Genomic DNA, 18,979 nt, shown 5'->3' with positions numbered 1-18,979 from the left:
CCAGCCAATGGCAGTACTACCGAGGGGACCGTCCACCAGGCCCAAAGCACCCACCAAAGTTTCTGGCCTTGAGTTCCTCTTGGTTTACCGGGGTGGCTGGTTGTGTCAGACCAGCCCCCCCGGTTACTAAGCCCCACCATCGCGACAAGATGGGAACCCTTCGGTGGGGACATCAACTTACCCTGCATGAACCTCTATGGCGAATTTACAATGAATTTGTGTAGGTTGATGTGCTGTTGACTGTACACTAGCTCTTTAGTTGACTTTGTCAGAAACCATAATGAATTATACACCTCAGGAATTACATTGCCTATAAAAAAAAAAATCGCATCAAAATCCGTTGTGTAGTTTTAAAGATCTAAGCATACATAGGGACAGACAGCAGGAAGCGATTTTGTTTTATACTATGTAGTGAAGTGATAAAGGCTATTTTTTCACTAAAGTAAGATGTGAAATCATTACAGTCGGAATCTACACAAGTGTTTGTAAAAGTCGTGCCAAAAGTCGGCAGGTTGCATTCGTGAGTAGTGACTCGGCAACGTTAAAATTTCCAAGATTCGTCGGAGATTTTACAACAAGCCGCCTATCTAATGTCAACCTTCAGTAGACATGGCCATGTCTCCCTTAGTCATCTCGTACGACAACCACGGGAGGATAATTGAGTTCTCTATTCTATATCGGTACCACACGCCACGATATCAATTTGTCCTTACCTCAATGTGATTTATTTTTACTCCTTTAATCTTAGAGTTTATTGTTATCAACTCAATTGACGTCAAAACGAATAAAAAACAAAACAAAATTACAACTATCACTGGCCATTTATCTTGCATTCCTGGTTTAAAATAACTTTAAAAAGTTAATCTGTCAAATCTTAACGACCATTAAAATTAATATAATGTTTGTCTTAAGTCATTCTTTACTATGACAACATTAAGCTATACTCCTAGTTAATATTTATTTTCATATAGAGAACAGATTTTTTATACATTTTTGGGGACAATTTTGAATAAATTTCCCTTTAAAGTTTTTATGACTTATGAGTTTTTGAGAAAAATTCTTGATAGACAGGCAGGCGTGAAGGACAAGGAACTCTTATAGATTTTTACTTTATGAGGTACAGATCCTATATTTCAAAAAATGATTCAATATAGGATACATCACGTATAGACGTAAAATATTAATAGCTTAATGTAGGTATTAAACGCGCACGTATATTTGATACAGGTGATGAAGAATTAGTCTAAAATTTATGTGTATACGCCGAATAAATCTCTATAATAGTTTTTTTTAATTACCTAGTATAAATTATTTTACGCTGTAATTTATTCTTTTTTGGCTACAGTATTGTAGTTAATTCCATAGAATTTAGAACAATTAATTCAAATGATATCAATTAAGATCCAGTTTATATCACAAAACATCTATTATAGTCTTCAATAAAGTTGGTCGATCGTAAAAGTTGAACTAAATGTTATCACTAATTATATGCGTATGTAACAGTCAATATATAATTTTCTCATTAACTCACATCTGTATTAAGTACAGCTAATTAGAATAAAATGACTGAAATACATATCATAAGCAGCAGTTTCACCGAAAATGTACATTTTTGATCATTAAAATAATTTCAATGCCAAATTTCGACAAATGTTGGGCTAAATATTCAAACAAACTTTACGTGCGTCACACGTGTTCTTGACATGAAACTGCTTGTAACTAGCCATGCGGCATCTCTTTCACACGTGTATGTTGTAAGGAATGTAAGACAGAGAGGCAACGATAATAAACACAAATTTAGAGTCTATTAAACTGGGACTAGCTGGCGTTTGAATAATGAGAATTGTGCGAAATGATAAATGAATAATAGAAATAGTTTAGTATTGTTTCCTCTTAAATTGCCGACTTTTTTTTTTGTCATTAGCTGTTCGAGCAAAGAATAATCATATATACATCCATGCTAATATGGTAAAAAATCATGTATATTATATATATTACATACTATATATTGCAAAAAGATATGTATTTTAAAATTAGTAAATTTAGAGTTACCATAAAAACACTAACATTTTCAAACGACTTTTCTCTCGCTTCATTTATTACTCTTAAAAACTTGTTGTTGACTAGAAATAGTCCTTATATAAGAACGGGACAAACGCATAGATAAACAAACAGACATACGAGATTTTCACATGCATATGAAACTAATGAAAACAAGAAAGAACGAGATGGTCGGAAGTATGATATCGAGCGTTGGACTAGACGAGTGCTAGACTGGAGACCAGGAAACACCACCAGAGGGTGTGTGTGGGAGTGTATGATATCCGAAGGTATAAAATGATAGCTGGAGTCAAAGCACCTAGGTGAGTTATTTTAGTGAGTTCGTCAGGTGGATCGGAAGTTATCAAAACTTCTGGCCTCACGAGGCACGATGTACACCCCTATTTTAAAGGAAAATGAGTGTATTACTTAAAGCTCCTACGTTACGATACGGGTGCTTTAAGTGAAACCACAGCAATGTCTGTGAGTGGAAAAATATTAATAAAATTTGCAAGTCGCCTTAAGCCACCTACCCAGCTAGAGCATCAGAACTCTAAGTAGATTTAAAGCACTAGGGTGATTTAGCTGGGTGCTTTAAGTAACTAGATGAGGAAGGCTAAAGACAGGTAGTGATGGAGAAGAAGGGAAGAGGCCAATGTCCGAAGATGGATGACGACCTGTGATGATAATGTTGCTAGCGCAGGCTAGAAATTATATAATGATTAAACATTATGGTTAACCACATAAGTTTCTTAACCGCTGCATTGAAAGTTTTCGATTTTAAGATCCGGTTCAAAGTTTACTGTTAACAAGTTGTAACTTGTAATGTGTTATTTTAAAATTTTTCTTTTGTATACGTTTAGTTTCACTGTTAACAAATGAGCGCTAATTATAGACAGTTTCCAGGCTTGTGCCTCATTTTGACCGGAAAGAAATGTTTAAAATATATTGAAATATTTTTGAAACGAAAAATATTTGGTTTTTCATGTAATAATGTGTGGATAGACCCTAGTCTCATCCGCCAAAGGCCGTCGTGGTATCGGCCGCAGCCGCGCCTGGGCTGTGTATCGAGAGTAGTAGATACTACTACTCTCGATACACAGCCCAGTAGTAGATACTACTACTCTCGATACACAGCCCAGGCGCGGCTCATTATATCCTACCACAACAAAATTAACTTCAGTAGTTAACCTACTAAAGACTGGAAGCATTCGAGATGTGGTGTTGGCGGAGATTGGCGAGAATCTGGAAGGATAGAATCAGCAACGAAGAGAGGCTCTTAACCGAATTGGAGAAAAAAAAGAAATATCTTGAAACATATTGAAAATAGAAGAGGGAAATAATTTGCCTTGCCACGATGCCTTCTTCAGAAGTATTATAGATGGAAAGGTGGAAGGAAGAAGGGGCCCAGGAAGGCCAAGATATAGTTACACCAAACAAATTTAAGAAAAGTTGGGTGTCGTGTCGTATCAAGAAGTGAAGGAGTTGGCTTTGGAGAGAGAACAATGGAAGGAACTCCACCGACGAGAGTCTCGCTTTTAAATTACATGATGATGAGTTAACCTACTAAATTTACTAAGCTGAAGTTGCAGAAGACCAGCGTGGATCACGTAATCACATTATACTGAGCGGAGACCATTTTACGTACAGTAGGTATTATATTGCATAATTAATTGATAATATTTGAGCAAATAAAAGTTTGGTTGTATTGGTATCTAATTTTATTCTAATACCGATTTTGAAAGATTTGTTTTGTTTTTTTTTGTCCAAATCTCTCTTTAGAGAATGGCAAAAGCGGAACACTTGTATATTAGTATGATCAATTTAGTATAATTTTTCGTTTTATATAAATTAATTTAAAATGTGCTTAATTATTATTCCGCGTTAATTTATATGATACGATGGTGTAAGATGCTTTATCAAATGCAAATAGAAAAATCATAATTCAGTTTTTATTTATTTATCGTGACATCGCTAACGACCAAAAAAAAACAAAGGCGCAGGCGCTATCTTATAGTATAGTGTGAATTTCATCCACGTGTCACTATATGAATTTGGACAAACTATGCTCCGCGGCTTCGTTCTCGATATCCTATATATAGCTTTCCTGAAGAGTATAAAAGTATTACTTCACCCTGAGTATTTCTTGGATATTGATATTATTATATTAAGTACTATACAAGTAGTACTTAAGCAGTATACAAATAGTACTTACCTAATATTAACAATATTTATAGTATAGTAACACACGACGACGGCGACAGAAAAACTGACACAACCTACAACCTACCCTATAGTTTCAGTATGTTACAGTCATTTTTTATTACATAAAAGAACAGTTACCAAAAATACTTACAATTCATTACAATAAACGGGGAGATTTGTTATCCGAATGCAGTTCAGTCGTCTTTGTTGAATATAATATTTGGAAGGCGATAACAGGCTGTCATGCCATGTCAGATGCCTTTAACCGACTATAAAATTCAGATATCAAATAAAATAAAATCGGTTAAGTGTGATTCCGTACAATTTATAAAATTATCATAGTTTTTTCTATAATATTCAAGTAATGAAATATATTTTTACAAAATTTTAGGCTCAGAAAAGGAAAACAGACACACAGAAAAAAGAACTCTCATACTGCGCGTTCCTAAACTAAATAAGTGTTAACTGTTAAGGCGCTTACCTTCTCTGAGCATCCAAATTAGTTTTAGCTACAAATACTACATCATAATACCATATAAAGTGCTTTATTAACGTATTTATAGACATTATTGGAATACATGCACGAATTGCGTGTCGAAATTTACAACTGATCGACATTCCGACCTTTTATAGATATAGAACACGCAGTGTGTAATTGCACGTCATCTGTATTGCAATGGTTGGCTAATAATTTTGTAAATGTGTTCGTATGGCCATGGAGCATCCGACTAATATTATAAATGCGAAAGTTTGTGTGGATGTATGTGTGTATTATACACTTTCACGCAAAATTTACTGGATTAATTTTATGAAATTTGGTACACGGGTAGAATATAACCCGAATTAACACTTAGCGTATTTTCTGTCCCGAAATACCCACGAGAGCGAAGCCCCGGGGCGCAGCTAGTTCTAAATAATCTTCCTCGCTTTTTATGAGTTTTAGATATGACCATTATTGACTGTAATTTTTATGTAATACAATCCGAAATTATGAAGCAACGACAGTCAATTTATGAAGAAATTTTTGTGCGTGGTTTTCTACAAAAACCCACTTTTCGATGACTACGAACATTTATAGGTATATCGTGATTCGGGTGACTATTGGAAACGGCTGTTGACGTAAAAGCCGAAACATGAAATTGATGATTGTGAAAAAAAAAAAACTTTGACGTTAGTCGTAAGGTTATACGTAATAGTGTTACACTTATGTAACAAAATAATGGACTACAAGACGTGAATTTGACATCGAAATATCGTCTGTATCTTTGATTATTTTATTATTAGTAACTTTTATGTCATTGGCCCATCTAAAAAAAAATTTCTTCATATGATGTAACTTTGTCGCATCTGTATGAATGAATACCTGGCCGTGCCTTCTGTTAATTTTAGCATTGTCAAGTAAATACTTTTTTATATTCTGTGATTTCGATTTGTTTTTGTCAAGTGTTGAAATCTGATCCTGGGTTTCAGTGTCAGGTTCGCCATAAACATTAATCATATTTTTTACATAGTATACAAACGAGTATGATGGTATTGCCAGATAAATAATTAGGGATAAATCACACCATTATAGGATACTAATTCGACGATACTATATTTTAAAACATGAAAATATATAAATTAAGTAGATGTTGCCCAGGGTTTCGCTCCCTTGGGAATTTTGAATTAAAATTAAAACAAGGGTTATTTTATGTGTAAATAGTTTTAGTTAGGTACTAGATATTGCCCGGGGCTTCGCTCCCGTGGAAATTTTGAGATAAAATATAGCCTATAGTAATCTTGTATAATGTACCTTTCTAATGGTGAAAGAATTTTTGGAATCGGTTCGACAGTTTCGGAGATTATTCGCCTCAAACATACAAACTCACAAACGCTTACCTCTTTATAATAATAGTATAGATATACAAGATCCATCTTGACAAGATCAGACCCGGGACTTTTGTAAATGCAAAAGCACTCCGGCACGGTGACCATATTAGGCTACAGTGGTCGACCGATAGCAAACACTACAGTCCATGGACACCAATAATCCAAAAATGTCATTGATACGTCGCAGGATTCAATGAAACTAACCAAGAACTTTTAAAATTCAGTTTCGATTCAGTGAGACAAGCAAAAGCGTTTAATTTATCTAGTAAATATTGACCCATAAATACTAATACGATCTAACAAGATTTGTAACAAAAAATAACACACGATTTTGGATTTAACGACCGTATCTAAAATCGTATGAAGTTCTGTATATATTACGTAGTATGTAACGAAATAACAAATTAATTGACACCTACTTAATATAACATGTTAAAAATTTGGCGGGAAATATGCAAATAACTGTGGCAAATAACTACACTATACTTTGACATTTCGCCCTTGACATTGACGTTAGAATTTTTTAAATGCCAATCAAGAAACGAACACGAAACATACTAGAGCTTAATACAGAAAGACTTTTAAAAACGCCAATATTTTTTATATAGGTATTTAAATTCACTATCTCAATAAGTCAGGCCGGAGAGAAGAACTTTTTAAAAAGAAAAAAAAGAAAGGCGCAACGACTAATGTTTTTGAACGCATCACATAGAAAGGGTGCTGTCTGTCATTGCTTGTTCTTCACTAAAGAGACTCCCTTACTTATCGCGATTTAAATATTATGTCATTACTCCTGATAGATTTAAAGTCATCCACAAACAAAAACAACTACTTAACAAAATTTTAGCTAATCACCTACATCGTAAGATGAGTCATCATTTCAAGAAACATTACTTATCAGAACTAGACAATTGTCAAAGAGGCTAAGATTACCATAAGTCATTATCTCGATTCCCTTTCGAAAACGACACGCTCCACATGTATACGCCTTCAATAAAACCGGATTTCCACCAATGGCAGAGTTTTTCACCACACGACATAACGTACACATTTGACGTCATAGTTTCGTGGTTGTGCTCCTCACTGACTCACACAAATAGGTTTATATTTGCAACATTGTCTTAAACCAGCCAGTGCGCTTCCAACCGTCAAGCCCTTCGGAATTTGAATTTTGTTTTTTTTTTCTTTTGCGGTGTGTGTTGCCAGTGTTTTCGTAAAGATGCAGTCAAAGAACTTGTGTTTCAACATTGACGAATTTATTGATGTCGTTTTTTGGGCCTATGTCTGCAATAATAAGAAGGTAATTAATAAAATTAAAATATTATGAAATGTGATGTTTACAAAGTTATTTAGATGATATACATGGCTTAGTGTATATAGGTAATAATGTTTTAATTAGTTGTAAGTAAACTAAAACGAAACTAAGTGCTAAAGCTGAAGTTTTAGCATTAAGTCTACCTACTTTCAAAGCGCAGATGAAGAAGAAGCGGCGTAACATCTTCACTGCAGTCTTTTGACGTACAACCTGATATGTCAGGTCGAGACAGAAACTTAATTTTTCTCTCGTCTGGAAATATCTAAAAAATTTCTTTTAAAAAAAATAACTTATTTTGAAGATTTGATGACTGCTTGCTTGACGTCTGCCTTTCTGGAAGGTCGAAATAGAAATAATCTGATTTTTGGAATACTAGCAGCGGCCCGGGGCTTTGCTGTCGTGGAAATTTCGAGATAAAAAGTACCCTATGGGTTATTCCAGGTTATTATATTCTACCCGTGTACCAAATTTCATAACAATCGGTCCCCTAGATTTTGCGTAAAAGAGTAATTAACATACACACATACACCCTCATAAACTTTCGCATTTATAATATTAGTAGGAAGTATGTGAACTTACGCTCTACGTGACGCTAATAGCGGTGATTTCGGATAAATCGATTTGTTGTTCTGTTGATGACTGTACTCATTTTTGCGGACAACTAATTAGTTTAAGACGTCCTAATAATTGTGACTAATTAATGTGTAAAAAACAAAAAGTTTAAGTTCACCGAGCTCACAAATTGGCTATTTTACTCAAAGTATGTATCACATATTGAGTTTTGAAAACATAACACACCGTTGATTGAACAGTTACTGTAACTAGTAATCAAGAAAGAAAGAAAACATTTATTTTCAAATAACATGAGTACAAATAGACAAATTGATGTCAAAATGAATTAGACCTACACGTTTTACCGAATATAGGTATGCAAATATAAATAAATAAAGAGGAACATGCTATCCACTACAAATCCAAAACAAAAAAAGAATTATAATGTATACTAGCCCTAAATTCTATCCGAGTCTATCATTAAAGAAATCATTTAAAGTATAATAACATTTATCAGTTAATAAAGACTTGAGGTGCTTTTTGTTGATTGAACAGTAACTGTAACTAGTAATCAAATGATATTGGTTAATAAATAAAAATCAGTAAAATTTAACAGTCTACGTGACTCGGGCAATATCAACATTAATATTTTCAACATATTCTACTATAACTTGTGCCGTGTATGTGTTAACACGGTACCTACCTCACTAGACAATATGTACTTTAGGTATCTATACTGAACAGAATAGGATAGTCATTTTTGTTAGAAACAGGTAAGGTCAATGAGCTTAGTAAATAGACATCCAATTAAAAATAAAAATAGGAATTTACATGTGGACTCAATTTTGAATTTTTTTTATTTGATTTTCTGTTTCATATTAACAGAAGAACATAGGATATGTTCTTCACATTTCAAACTAGCTATATGCAATAATTTTCAAGAAGATTGGTTGAGTAAATAGAGCATGAATAGAGGTAACAAACTTACATTCGCATTTGTAATATTAGTGAGTATTTTCTGAATAAATGATTTTATTTCGGTAATTTAAAATCTTAAATGGGATTTAGATATGAGCTATAAATGTTCGTAGCTGTATCAAAAGCATTTAATAAACATATATGAGCAAAGTGACATCAATTAGACACCTGACACTAACTGCACCGCCAATTAGTGCCACCCAGGTGTCACATCCAACAGTGCGAAGTCCCTAGTGTGATAGAAGGTACTATATCGATAGCAACGTAACCTTGAAAAATGAACATAGGTTGTAACTCCATCAATGCTGCGCTATGATATGCTAACCGTTACTAAGTTTCGAACGATCAATAAAATTATTAAATTTTAATGGCCCAGTCGAATATTGTAAAACTTCGTTCGATGTAATGATTAAAATACTTGCCTTGCCTTGCTTGTGGATCGAAAGGTCCCAGGTTCGAATACTACTCGTGTCGCATGAGTTTGTTTACCAATATGACTAATGTGTCATATTGGTAAACACACTATATTCGTAGTAGTTTTCATCGACCATCACTTGCTTGTGGTGAAGAAAAACAACGTGAGGAAATCTGCACACTGATTGATTATTAGCTTGTGTGTGAAATGGCAAATTATTTCATTTTTTTATACCCTGTGTTATGTGTCCCACTGATGGGCAAACGCCTCCCCTTTTGTTTTCTAAAGGTCTCTATCTTGACTCCATTAATAGAGCCAAGAAAGTTGTTGTGTGTGTTTCATTTCGAAATGACCACGACTATGAAGAGAAGAGAAATATAGGTGAACACACAAATGTATTAAATTATATGTAATCACGTATTTTGAATTGTGAACATGTATGTTCACAATTCACGCAGACTAACAGGAAAAAAAAAACGAAACCACAATAAATTATAATCCAGAATGTACTAACTGAATATATTATTTACATTTTCCTCGTGTTTTATTGAATGTAATTATTATTAATATTTTATATATGCGATATATGCGAATGCGTGTCCATTGGTAACTCTTCTCTTAATAGCTATCGTCACTGGTTTACGGCTAAAGCGGTAGTGCAGATTTATCTATAATCTATAATATAAAGAGGTAAGCGTTTGTGGGTTTGTGAGTTTGTATGTTTGAGGCGGGTAATATCCAAAACTACCGAACCGATTTAAAAAATTATTTCACCATTAGAAAGGCACATTATCCAAGATAGTAATCTTGGATAATGTGCATACATAGGCTATATTTTATCTCAAAATTCCCACGGGAGCGAAGCCCCGGGCAGCGTCTAGTACCTAACTAAAACTATTTACACATAAAATAACCCTTGTTAATTCACTCAATGAGCACAGACAGACATATACGGATCCACTCGCTCATGCACCATTGTCGCGAATCATTCGTTCAGTCCTAGCGGCGGGGGCTACCAGCAGAAATAATCTAATGATGTTGTGTTTTGTCCCCAGCAATCGGAAAGATGGCGCAAACTCCGCAACATAGTCCAGTGGACGCCATTCTTCCAGACCTACAAGAAGCAGAGGTACCCGTGGATCCAGCTCGCCGGCCACCAGGGCAACTTCAAGGCTGGCCCTGATCAGGGGACGATCCTGAAGAAACTCTGCCAACAAGAGGAAAAGTGTTTTAAGGTATTATTATAATTTATTATTTCTTGGTTTTTGTTTCAAGTTTGCTAGAAACTGCTGCATGAACCCTGTATCTCAGTACGCTAGCCTCGCTTGGAGTATGCTATAAATAAAAATATTAGGTACATTAAATGTATGTATTAAGTACATTAAATGGCTTTCTATGAAATAATATTTTTGCTTCGAAAAACCACAAAAACGTAGGTAGCATTCGCCCGTAGAAGTTACGAAATTCAATCACAATATAATTCGAGGAAATCCAAAACCACTGGTCATTGCAATCGGTAAAACCACGAACTCGTATGACCCCTATAATGGTCAGATCCAGCGGTCAAAAAAATTACCAAATTCATCAGCGTACAGTTAGGAAATATCTGAGAATTTGCTTTTGGTAATCTCCGGAAATACAAGATCAATTCTCGTAATTCTTTTGGAGTTAGCTATGAGTCAACCTTAGATTTTGCTGCAAACGGGATCTCTCGTCTCTTTCTCTCGTCATAGTGTGTGTCCGGGTATATTCTTTGCTATTGCGTTTCGAAGCTGCGGCTCTTTCGTTTCTTATTCACTTTGATAGGTCTTCAAGTATTTATAAAGGAACTAGCTGCTCCCCTATTGTGGGAATTTCTGGATAAAACGTACCCTATATGTAATTCCATGTTATTTTCTACTCTCGTACCAAATTTCATAACAATCCGGCCAGTAGATTTCAAGCGAACGTGCTACGGGTTCTATAAAATTATAATCCTACATGGGTACGATGTATGTGGGTGTGTGTGTGTGTGTGTTTGTTACTCTTCCACGCAAAATCTACACATTACACTAACAACCGACAGGAAACCAACAACAATCGAGTCATGACATATAAAAATAGCATTTAGCACATAATATTATCACAAAGAACTATAAAAAACATGCATTCTATAAAAAAGTACACTATGCACTACTGGTGACTTTCCTCATTATCGAAGGTAAGTTTACTTGTACTTGTTGCATAGAATGAGTAATAGAACTACTGTACAGAAGGTTTACTTTCAAACACATTCTTCTTCAGTCGTAGTCAGGCATATTATTCGAAGACGCGTTCACTGTAGCTTAAAATAAAAAATATAAAAAAATAAAATAAATATATTAGGACAAATCACACAGATTGAGCCAGCCCCAAAGTAAGTTCGAGACTTGTATTATGGGATACTAACTCAACGATTCTATATTTATATATAAGACCCGGGCCGGGTCTTATATATATATAAGACCCGGGCCAATCAGAAAAAGATCATTTTCCATCATGACCCGACCGGGGATCGAACCCGGGACCTCTCGGTCAAGTGGCAAGAACTTTACCACTGCGCCACCGAGGTCGTCGTCAATATATAATCATACACGACGATTTAATGTAACTTTAATTGATCAGTTGTATTAATTATATGATGCTCCTCAATAGACTTAGTTGTAGGCACATGAGCCTATTTAGAACGATTGCCAATGAATATAAGCCTCTCTTATTGTATACTCAGTCATGTGCTTCTTTCATAGACGTAATCTCCCATCACTGCAGTTATGTCATCCGATTCTCCTCGCTCCTGTTCTGGTGTACAACATAATTACTCCACCTGTCACTACTCTGTGACAGGTGGAGTAATTATGTTATAATTTGGTACGCTATCGAAACACGGTGTTTGGAACGTAATCACGTGACACTAGAGTTTAATTATGTAAAAGAATAACCCCTCATGCGGTACTGCGGTTATCGTGCCTAAAATTCCGAGTGATGCTTCTAGTTATAGTAACATTAGTCATTGTAATACTCTGATCAATAGTTGTTTCGTCACCGAACGGTCAACGTATTATTAATTAACGTTATCACATTATGTAAACGAATGACGGCCGAAACGTGTCGTTATGAAGTAACTTGCGTTTCAAATGTGTTACAATGAAAATTATTTAGACTACTGATTAAATAAATCTTTGAAATCGATAATGGCTCCTATGTTGTCTATGAACGCGTGAAATGTATCACATACTTTATAGGTTAATGGATGGCGTGGATTTAGAGATATACTATGAACAGATGGCGGTATAACTTAAAGACGTGCCTCATTGTTCAGTCGTGTTCCGTTGCAACGACGCAGCACGTTGCGTAACTGCGTTGTTTTTTATATGTTTTGGCAATTACGTGCGTCGATGTACGTCGAAACTTCTGTTTCAACAAAATTTGATAAAAAAAAACGAAAATTTGTTACTGAAATCGTCTTACTTTTGCCATAATTTTTTTATTTTTAATTTTTGTCTATCTGGAAATAGACCAGAGGCTATTTAAAAACAAATACGAAACAATTTAACTTTTACTATTAACGTTTTGCGTACAACGCATTATGATTTAAATTAAGTACTTAATGTTAATAGCCTGACGTCAAGCAGAGAAACAATGGTTGACGTCACACGTCTGAAATACTGGTCGCAAAATAAGTTAACAGAAAGGTTCACTTTATTGTCTTACGGTAAACTATAAGCACATACAACTTAAACTTCAATCGTTACCACACAGATTGGATAATACTTCCAGTAACTATGGTAAATATTGTGTTATTTACATTTTACTTACTGTGTAATCTCGCGTGTGAACTCAAGACGTATTTAGATTTTCAGCTATTTCTCAGCTTCCATACAAAATTACGCGAGTTAATATTCTATTTTGTGACCAATATGTAGCTGGAGAAATTACCTTTTTTATTAAGAAAAATTGGGAAATCATTCCCTGGGCTACGCAGGGAGAAAGAAAAGGGAAATTGCTCAAATACTCTTATTTGAGAGAAAACGCTCACATCGTCTTTTGTATGAAAATTTAGCACAAGAATATTGATTGCAGTGGTGAAACTCATTTAATTGTATTATATACACATGTAGACTTGTTAGGTTCTTCATACATTGCGGATATTGTTTGATATAAAGTATCTTTCTGGAACAAGTCTTAGAAAAAATAAATATATAAAATTAAGAAACCACACAAAGAAGTTAACTTGACGCATATTTTACAATAATAGCCAAGAACACTCCCGATTAAATTCTGTTTCAAAATCAAAATCAAAATCATAATCAAATCATTTATTCAGAAATTAGGCCTTCACAGGCACTTTTTCACGTCATATTCTGAATTAAATGATATATACCAAAGCTACAAACTACTAGCATTTCGGAACGACCACTGCTGAGAAGAAATGCCGAAAGAAACTCATTTAAACAGTGTTGGTCCCTATTATGCCAGAAGGGCTTACCATTTTTTAAATATAAATTTATGTATGTAAAAATAAAACTTATTAGATTAAAATCGGTTCGGTCGTTTGGCTGCTGCGGTGCCATCGAAAGACGTACATAGACCCGATAAACGTATAACTCCCTCCTTTTGGCGTCGGGGGCTGAAAATACAAATGGCATTAATTTTTCTAAAATCTTACTTTCTGATTCAACAGATAATTTTGTACTTTAGACTTTGGCTTCACCATATCTCGTCTGTTGTTGATCATTGTCAACAAGTCCGATGTGCAATAATTATTATGACGTATCATTTTCTGACGTCATCTTCTTCTTCATAGTCGTATTCCTCATGGCTGAGGGTCGTGGTCATTACGTGGAATGGTGAAACACTTCACCGGAAGCAGAAAACTACTATAAAAGTCAGATAGGTATACAAAACAATTGGGATTCGAATCTGGCACCTTTCGATTCTCCGGCAAGTGTCTTAACCATTACACCATCACCGCTTCTGACGTCATAGCTTATATTTAATTGGTAGCATGTAGTTCAGTCCACCAATAGGATCACTCGTGTCATACGAGGCGAGAGTAGTGACAGGTGGAGTAATTATGTTGTACACCAGAACAGGAGCGAGGAGAATCGGATGACATAACTGCAGTGATGGGAGATTACGCCTATGAAAGAAGCACATGACTGAGTATACAATAAGAGAGGCTTATATTCATTGGCAATCGTTCTAAATAGGCTCATGTGCCTACAACTAAGTCTATTGAGGAGCATCATATAATTAATACAACTGATCAATTAAAGTTACATTTAATCGTCGTGTATGATTATATATTGACGACGACCTCGGTGGCGCAGTGGTAAAGTTCTTGCCACTGGACCGAGAGGTCCCAGGTTCGATCCCCGGTCGGGTCATGATGGAAAATGATACACATAGGTTTATATGGGTAATAATAGCATTCCCAAGGAGAGTTAATATCAAGCAAGCAGTCGGTTGTAAAACCATTGCTGAATCATCAAAATTTTATCGTTTATTTTTTACATAGAGCGCGGGATTCGCGGCTTCATAACCCCCGATAGAGATACACTATGTTTAATTAAGTTTATAATTTTTTTCAGTTGCTGACGAAAGACATCCTCCGGCCATTTGTTCCAGAGTACAAGGGCCAGGTCACATGCGAAGATGGAGAAAGTATCCTTTGACAATTAAAAAAAAATGGTTGCCTGTAAAGTCGGTTTTACGGGCGAAGATTTTACGTGACAACGTCTTTTTACGCGCGCGGCAGACCGATCATAGTTGAGTGGGAGAGAGACGCAAGGCATTCGGCGGGCCTCTCTCTCGTTCGGTGACTCATCGTAACGTTACCGGGCGTTACACTTTTTCATAAGTGACTCCCAGCCGCAACCTAATTTAAGACGTTGTCACGTCAATAAGTTACTTTTCAAATCGGTCCAGACATATGTTTGGTATAGTTATTGAATAGGTAGTCAAAAGACTACCTATAACTATACCAAACATATCGCGATGAATCAAGAACTTCTTCCTTTTTTATTATTAGGTCGGTTAAAAATAATAACTAGCTTTTGAAAGTGGACCTGACATAATTTTCATACAAACTTTCGCCCCCATTATAATCATTTAGGTTAATTTCGGTCATGGCGACAACTTCAACGATTTTGAACTCGTTGCTGTGCTCGCTGATAAGCCACATGCGCAATGGGCACGCGTGGTGTGTCACTCCGGATCCATCCATCTGTCCAGTCGGGACGTTTAATGACTTTTTATAATGATAATAATGACACACAGACTTGATATCTCATACCGTTATCTATAACATAATTGAAAAGGAATCTAAAATGTCGATAGAATCCCATCACCAGTTGTATGCATATTACCAAAAGAATTTCCTTAACAATTCCATAACAGTGTATCTACAACTCCAAGATCTACTGAGTGACTTCGACTGCCCCTGTGTCATGGACTGCAAAATTGGAGTCAGGACCTATTTGGAGGAGGAGTTGGCTAAGGCTAAGGAGAAGACTAAGTTAAGAAAGGTAAATAATACTGTTTTTTTTTTCTTTTTTTATACTACCATGCAACAGGCATCCCGTCCACCAGATGATAATTCATCACAGCCTATCAACGGTTGCAATACCAGGGGTTTCGCAGGCGCGTTGCTTACTTTGGCCTAGGATATTTTGCCACATTACCTAGCTTGTATATATTTTTAATAATCATCGGAATTTATGAATTTAGCAATCACTGCAGCTTATGCACTACCTGAAACACTAGTTGCCGACTTTGTCGCCTACGGTCATTCGATCGAGGATCCACTTTTGCGAGGAAGGTAGTAGTTTAGTGTAGGTTATTCAAAAACCTTAAACTGGTGATCGAATTGAAGAAGACATGTACTCTCTCTCCCCAGAAATCAATTCATAAGAGGGGCTACAGCCCCACTTTTTTAACACCACTTAACCGTAATGTTTCAGAAATTAAATTTTTCTTATAGGACTTCATTCTTCACAATGAAAAATACATTACTAATCTTACAATACTGTATGATGCATTATTCGACCTCATTTTATCTCAGCAAGTTGACTTTAATATAAAAATAACAGAATATAGGTATAACAGTAGTAGCAAAAGATATTTTAAGTCAAGGTTGGAGCAGTCTAATCGAAAGTAAATAAGAAAATGATAAAATTACAAACAACGCAAACGTTGATAACTTATTTATAATCTGGAATAAAAGTATATAAATGCAAACAAAAATAATCAGAGAAAGAGATACTAAGTATAGCTCATGTCAAGTATATTGAAGCAAGACATTAAAAATCACGACATGATCATGGTTTGAGGCATTGTTAACAATTTTATGATAATTTATCAGCAGTCATTTTTAGTCGGTTGTTCTGTAAAAAATATTGAATCAGTATTAATTTTAACCTTTAAATATTATAATACTTCCAATTCTAATAATGTATAATATTTTTTCCAGGACATGTACGAGAAGATGATACAAATAGACCCCAAGGCGCCGTCAGAAGAAGAACATAGAAGTAAAGGAGTAACAAAACCACGGTACATGATTTGGAGAGAAACCATCAGTTCAACGGCAACGCTTGGCTTTAGAATAGACGGAGTTAAGAAAGCTGATGGAACCAGCTCCAAGGATTTTAAGACTACCAAAACAAGAGACCAGATAGTTGAAGCATTTAAAGAATTCACCAGTGGATTTCCTAATGCAGTGGTAAGAATCAATTGAACTAAACGTAATGATGATATAAAAGAGTTGAGTAAAAGAAGATCTCAAAATACGAAGATGTTTAGAAGAAAATAAACGTATAAGAATTTAAGATGACACTCTTAAACGATTTCATCTGATTAACAGAGTGGATCTGTAAACAATCTATGATTTCATGTTTTCATGGCAAACTACTATTGTTCTAAGTGAAAAACAAATTCTCATCGATAGCGGACGATGTTTAATCGTCTGTTAATGATATCTAATTTCTATAATTTGCGAGAAATAAAACTGTGATGACATAAAAACCCGAGTTCATTACAAATTACTGAACAGTTCGCTGTGATAAAACAATTATCGTACGAGGTAACACACAACCTAGGTAGATGATAGTATTTCCAAATATAAGCAAATATTCAAAATTTTAAGGTTATTTATTACGCTGAACCTGGGCTTTCTGGCGTCACAGCCCCGAACGAAACCGGGAACATGTTAAGATGGTAGAGAGATATTCACACTCTTAATCTGAGAGTAATTCTATTTAAAAAAACATTAGTGAGAATCATGAGTATTTTTATCCTTTCATCGATATTGTATTTTTCCTCCAACGCAAACGTATCTGTTGTTATAAACTCTGTAATTAACTTTGAATTTTCTGTGTTACAGCCGCGTTACCTAGAGAGGTTGAAGAGTATTCGAGCCACGTTGCAAGAGTCCCACTTCTTCAAGTCGCACGAGCTAATCGGCAGCTCGCTCCTCTTTGTCCACGACAAGAGACGAGCGTCCATCTGGATGATCGACTTCGCCAAGACAGTGTCCGTTCCAGACAACGTCAATATTGACCATAGCACCACCTGGAAAGTCGGCAACCATGAAGATGGTTACCTCATCGGCTTAGATAATTTAATATCTATCTTCGAATCTCTAATCAAAGACGGCAATGGAAATATAGACCAGTGTTACGCTAATCTTAGTTTAGACAAAGATGTTAGACAGGACAATTTAGCCACTTGATCGGTAATACTACATCTCATTAGAGATCTGACTGTATATCAGAACGCAGTTTTGTGTTCCCCGGCAGTGCCAATCTGCTTTGTACATGACGCGAGTTAGATTATTCTAAACTAAGAAGTTGATTAAAGAACTATATAGCAGGAATTGAGTGTTTTCGATTGAACAGATATGATCAAAATTTTCGCAAATGGTATTAAAACTCTTTCAATTAATTTACTTTATATTGAATTTAAACTATTGTTATTGCCTTGCAGAATGCAAAAAGTGTAAATCATTTTGTATATTGTTATTTTGTAAATAAGTTTTAGTATTTAAATTATTAAGTTGTTTAAAATACTCATGTTAACTTTTAAGCTTTGCACCACCAATAGGTTAATTTATTAATAATATGCGATTAACAATTTATGTATTTTGATTCAGTACATTTATTTTGCATTACTTTCATTAATTGAGAATTGGTTTGTGCAGTTTTGACTGTTTTACTAGATTAGTAAGATCTATATCAGGATGTTCGGATAATATTGATGTGTTAGCAAACATATACGTAATTTATTCTGTTTGTAATTTACACTATATTAGTGTAACACCTACATAAATAGTTGTCAATTTGTTATTGCCAATAAAGGTTACGTATACGGTGGTACTAATTAAAATTATCACACATAGTTTTGGCTTTTAATTAATTTCGCAATATTTTTTTCGAAGTAGGTGTCGCAAAAATGTGTTATGATTATGAAATCGAGAAATGATGATTATTTGTTGTTACTTCGTTTGACTAAACTAAAAGAATAAACACAAATTGACTAGAAGTATTATATTTATTACAATTTAAAGGCACATTTTATTTTCATGTCTT

The 18,979-nt window shown here is 35.0% G+C and overlaps 1 protein-coding gene across 5 annotated transcripts in view; it reads left to right on the top strand.

The window, feature by feature from the left end:
• Nucleotides 1-18,788, top strand: part of IP3K2 (Inositol 1,4,5-triphosphate kinase 2) — a 130,886-nt gene extending 112,098 nt beyond the window's left edge. For all 5 annotated transcript variants that reach the window (XM_053752945.1, XM_053752946.1, XM_053752949.1 and 2 more), the window contains 5 exons: nt 10,430-10,609; nt 14,984-15,056; nt 15,792-15,919; nt 16,864-17,115; nt 17,776-18,788. In XM_053752945.1, coding sequence (XP_053608920.1) covers nt 10,430-10,609; nt 14,984-15,056; nt 15,792-15,919; nt 16,864-17,115; nt 17,776-18,123 — 981 coding nt within the window. In that variant the 3' untranslated portion in view covers nt 18,124-18,788. The remainder of the gene's footprint in view (nt 1-10,429; nt 10,610-14,983; nt 15,057-15,791; nt 15,920-16,863; nt 17,116-17,775) is intronic.
• Nucleotides 18,789-18,979: the final 191 nt, after the last annotated feature.

This window comes from Plodia interpunctella, chromosome 12 (genome assembly GCF_027563975.2).
Source record: "Plodia interpunctella isolate USDA-ARS_2022_Savannah chromosome 12, ilPloInte3.2, whole genome shotgun sequence".
NCBI classification, from domain to species: Eukaryota; Metazoa; Arthropoda; class Insecta; order Lepidoptera; family Pyralidae; genus Plodia; species Plodia interpunctella.
Note: the sequence above shows the minus strand (reverse complement) of the source record. Positions and strands in the feature narration are given on the sequence as shown.